Source organism: Piliocolobus tephrosceles, chromosome 4 (assembly GCF_002776525.5).
Source record: "Piliocolobus tephrosceles isolate RC106 chromosome 4, ASM277652v3, whole genome shotgun sequence".
NCBI classification, from domain to species: domain Eukaryota; kingdom Metazoa; phylum Chordata; class Mammalia; order Primates; family Cercopithecidae; genus Piliocolobus; species Piliocolobus tephrosceles.
The window spans coordinates 113,213,098-113,217,564 of NC_045437.1; the positions used below are offsets into that span (position 1 = coordinate 113,213,098).

At 55.6% G+C, this 4,467-nt stretch overlaps 1 protein-coding gene across 3 annotated transcripts in view; it reads right to left on the reverse strand.

Moving 5' to 3' along the window:
• The window catches only part of RGS14 (regulator of G protein signaling 14), a 14,875-nt gene extending 12,077 nt beyond the window's left edge, over window positions 1-2,798 (reverse strand). For all 3 annotated transcript variants that reach the window (XM_023185094.1, XM_023185095.1, XM_023185093.1), the window contains exon 1: window positions 2,566-2,798. In XM_023185094.1, the coding sequence (XP_023040862.1) occupies window positions 2,566-2,610 (45 nt within the window). In that variant the 5' untranslated portion in view covers window positions 2,611-2,798. The remainder of the gene's footprint in view (window positions 1-2,565) is intronic.
• Window positions 2,799-4,467: the final 1,669 nt, after the last annotated feature.

Sequence of the window (4,467 nt, forward strand, 5' to 3'; positions counted from 1 at the left end):
TCCTTCCTTCCTTCCTTCCTTCCTTCCTTCCTTCCTTCCTTCCTTCCCTCTTTCCTTCCTTCCATCCTTCTTTTTTTTTTATTGACAGGATCTTGCCCTTTCACCCAGACTGTAGTGCAGTGGTGTGATCACAGCTCACTACAGCCTTTACCTCCTGGGGTCAAACGACCCTCCCACCTCAGTTTCCCAGGAGCTGGGACTACAGGTGCACACCACTATGCTCAGCTAATTCAAAAGAAGATGGGTCCTCACTATGTTGCCCAGGCTGGTCTCAAACTCCTGGGCTCAAGCGATCCTCCTGCATTGGCCTTCCAAAGTGCTGGGATTCCAGGCTTGAGCCACTGCCTGCTATTTTCACCTGTGTCTTTTGTGCCTTGCCAGACTAGGGGCAGGGACTATGGCTGATGGGTCTGGGTTGGGAGTGTCTAGGATAGGGGCAGTGGCAGCACCAAGCAGGCAGTAAGAAGGGGTTGTTGAATGAATGAATGAATAAGTACATGAACAAATGAAGTGGTAAAGAGGCTGTGTGAAGACATCCCTAGGAAGGGGGCTGGGAGATGTCTCCAAGTGACAGGTTTCCTTGCAACTGCCTGACAAGCTGAATGGCAGAGAGGCGAGGCTGACAACTGAAGCTTCCACAGCAGGGAATGATGGTAGGGGAGGAGAGGTGGGGGAGGACCGGGGCCAGGCAGTTATGGGGGTTCGGATGCTGACGTTCTACTCTCCGGCTGGCCTTGGCACAGCATTTACTTCTCTGAGCCTCCCTTGGGAGGTAACTCATGGAGGGACCAGACACACCTGTCCCCCAGGTGCCCTTCCATCCACATCCCTACCTCAGATGCCAGTGCCTGTCTAGCCCTTCCTGCCCTCGCTCTGCAGAGCCACGGGAAGCTACTCAGTGACCAGCAGGCAGCCAATCTGTGACCCTCGCGATTCTAAGAGGTGGCACAGAGAGTTTGGAACAGGCCCAGGAAGGGCAAAGATAAACCTGTGTGTGACAGTTCTGAGAGGAGCCGGGGCGTCTGTGGGCTTGATAGAAGTGGGGGCAGACCTTGGGGGCACCCTCCTTGCTCTGGGTGACTTTTGAGTAGATAAGTCACAGGCTGACACAGAAGAGGCAGGGGCTGGGTCTGTCTTTGGGCCCCTCTGCTGCCCTGTTCTAGGCACTGTCCCAGAAGCATCACTCCAGTTGCCCTCCGGGGTGGGCCTGGGGTCAGCCTCCCTGTCTTCCTGGCCTGAACGCCTAGGGAAGGACGAGCCGAGTGTCATGCCTGTGGTGTGGGAATGCAAGGGAGGCGGGTTTTCTTTTTGCACTTTCATGGTGGGGTCGGTACTGGGGACAGTGAGACAGGGGGCTGGGCTGCCTTTGAAGGATGGTCTCTCTCCCAGTCAGCCAGCCCGGGGCTGGGCAGGAAAGAGATGCTGGAAGAAGAAGAGGTAGAGGCAGGTCTTGGGAACTAAGGGGCAAGAGTGGTGATGGGGGAGCCTCAGCTTCTTGGTGAGGCAGGAGATCTCTGAATTGGGGCTGAAAATGTAGGGGCACTAGGCTAACAATTATGCAGCCCCCACAATGGGTCAAAGGCCTCATATGCATTATTTCACTCAGTCATCTCAACAAGCCTTGAAATTCATTCCAACCTCTTCATTTTATGGATGAGGAAACAGAGCTGGCGAGGACCCCTCTCTCCAGTAAGACAGAATAGAACCAGGACTGGAACCTAGGTCTCTTAGAGCCACTGGCTTTGACCCATGATACTAGGCTGGGGCCTGGTGGTGGGCCAGGACACTGGCCTTCCTGAGGTTGTTAAGGGGGGCTCTTCCAAGTGAGGGGGGACCCTAGGGCGAGAAGGGAGGTCCAGCACAGCTTGCCCCATCTACTGAATGAATGAGAAGAGCCAGGCCCTCTGAGGGCAGCTCTGATCTGGGGCTAAGCAGCCAGGGAGAGGGCTAGGAGGTGGGACAGCTGCAACCAGGGGGATCCTAGTGCTCAGCCCTTCCTGGAAGCTCAGGAATAGAACAGGCAGAAGCTGCATCAACCTGGTCTGACCCTGCTGCCCCTTCCCAGGCTGCCCAAACAATGCTAGTTCTGGCAGGAGGCCTCCGGAGTAGCTCTGGCTAGAGGACACTGACCCGGCAAGAGCTGCCACTAACCCGACCTTGGGCACCTGGAGCAGGGGGTGAGGAGGAGAGGGCTCAGGCCGAGTGGGATGTAGGGGCTTGAGCCACTGTGGGGATAGGCATGGGGGGCAAGGAGCACATCAGGTGTCCCTGCAACCCTGGGATGCAGCCCCAGATGCAGCAGCTGAGAGAGAGGTAGGGGCTGGACCAGAAGCCTGTGCCCACTCTGCTCTGGCCTCCGGGTTGTACCAGGCTCCCAGCTGGGCCATCTGGAAGGGTCCTGGGGTAAGAGCACCAGGTCCCACCACCTGCTGCTGTCTGTACCCAACTTCTCTCGTCTGCTGGCAGCCCATGGGCTCTTGCCTGGCCCTGCCAGTGTGCCTCCTGGGCTCCACCCTGGGTGTGCCCACCCCCTCCTCGTGGCCCTGGCCCAGAGCCCACACTCACCATGCGCCCGTTGGGGACGCCCAGGTGCTTGGGCTTCCCTGGCATGCCGCTGCAGATCACGGGTCCCTGCCGCGGGGGCTGCCCACCATGGGGACTGTGGGCAGCGCCGGCCAGAGCTTGCACGGTGGCGGGCAGGCGGCAGAGAGAGCCCGACTCGGCTCCTGCGGGCCCTCACATCCTGAAACACCGCTCACTACCTCTTTTCTCTGCCACAGGAAGTGTCTCTATAGAAACCAAACCACAGAAAGAAGCAAGGTCTAAGAGAGCGAATGCCTCTTCCTACACACACACGCGCGCGCGCACACACACGTTCACGCACAAACACACGCCACCAACACACTCCTGGCAGCATCCCGCACGGGCACCAACACAAGGCAGAGGCTTCCGTGTGCCCAGCAAGGAGCCCAGCCTGGTCTGGCCAGGAGCAGGGAACTCTAAGTTCATGCCTGGGCTCACAGAACCATGAGTAAACATACCTAGGCACCTTTGTCCATCCTGGGGGCGTTCCTGTGGACATGCACACACGTGCACTGGGACCTGTGTATCCACACATGTACTTTACTCGGCACACACTTATCTCATACCTACTGTGTGCCAGACAAACATGTGCTTAATAGCCCTCTCCCCCTCAGCTGTGGGTATGCAGGGTACCTCTAGACCTAGACACCTACAGGCTCCTTCCATGCATGTGGCCAGGTGTGCAGACAGATGGATAACCTGCCTGCATGGCTGTGCACACACAGACATTCAGGTATGCGTGTCATAAACACATGGGCTCTCCCTTACAAGGGGACTTGGGTGTATAGTCACGTGCATGCCCAGTTCCCTGAACAGGTGCATGTGACAGGCACACCTGAACATAGGACACATGTATTCTGACACTCCAGTGACATGTGTAACCAGGTATGCACACGCTCACCTACCTAGGTAGGGGACTGGATCAGGTACATCTGTGGCCAAAGACTTGAGCGCATTCATACTTATTCAGAAATGGCCGGGCGCAGTGGCTCAAGCCAGCACTTTGGGAGGCTAAGACTGGCGGATCACAAGGTCAGGAGATAGAGACCATTCTGGCTAATATGGTGAAACCCCACCTCTACTAAAAAATACAAAAAACTGGCGGGTGCGGTGGCTCAAGCCTGTAATCCCAGCACTTTGGGAGGCCGAGACGGGCGGATCATGAGGTCAGGAGATCAAGACCATCCTGGCTAACATGGTGAAACCCCGTCTCTACTAAAAAATACAAAAAACTAGCCAGGCGAGGTGGCGGGCGCCTGTAGTCTCAGCTACTCGGGAGGCTGAGGCAGGAGAATGGCATAAACCCGGGAGGTGGAGCTTGCAGTGAGCTGAGATCTGGCCACTGCACTCCAGCCTGGGTGACAGAGCGAGACTCTGTCTCAAAAAAAAAAAAAAAAAGAAAGAAATCCTGCCTTAGTCAACTCAGGCTGCTATAGCAAAAATACCATAGACCAGGTGGGTTAAACAACAAATATGTATTTCTCACACTTCTGGAGGCTGAGATGCCCAAGGGCAAGCTGCTGGCACATCTGGTGTCTAGAGAGGGCCCTCTTCCTGGTTTGCAGACAGCTGTCTTTTTGCTGTGTCCTCACGATAGCAAGTGGAGATAAAGGAAACCAGCTCCCTCCTGTCTCTTCTTATAAGGGCACTAATCCCTAATCCCGCCCTAAGGGGTTCTCTTTCATGACCCAATTACCTCTAGAAGGCCCTGTCTCCAAATAATATCTTGCAGGTTAGTGTTTCAACACATGAATTTTGGGGGACATAAACTCAATTTGATAGCATGTAGTGTTGGCTGAAGGGTGGGCATCCTGCCCTCTTGGCCCTGACTTAGCCCCAGATGAACTCCAGTTTTTAAAATTTTAGCTAGAGTCCTTGGTTTGC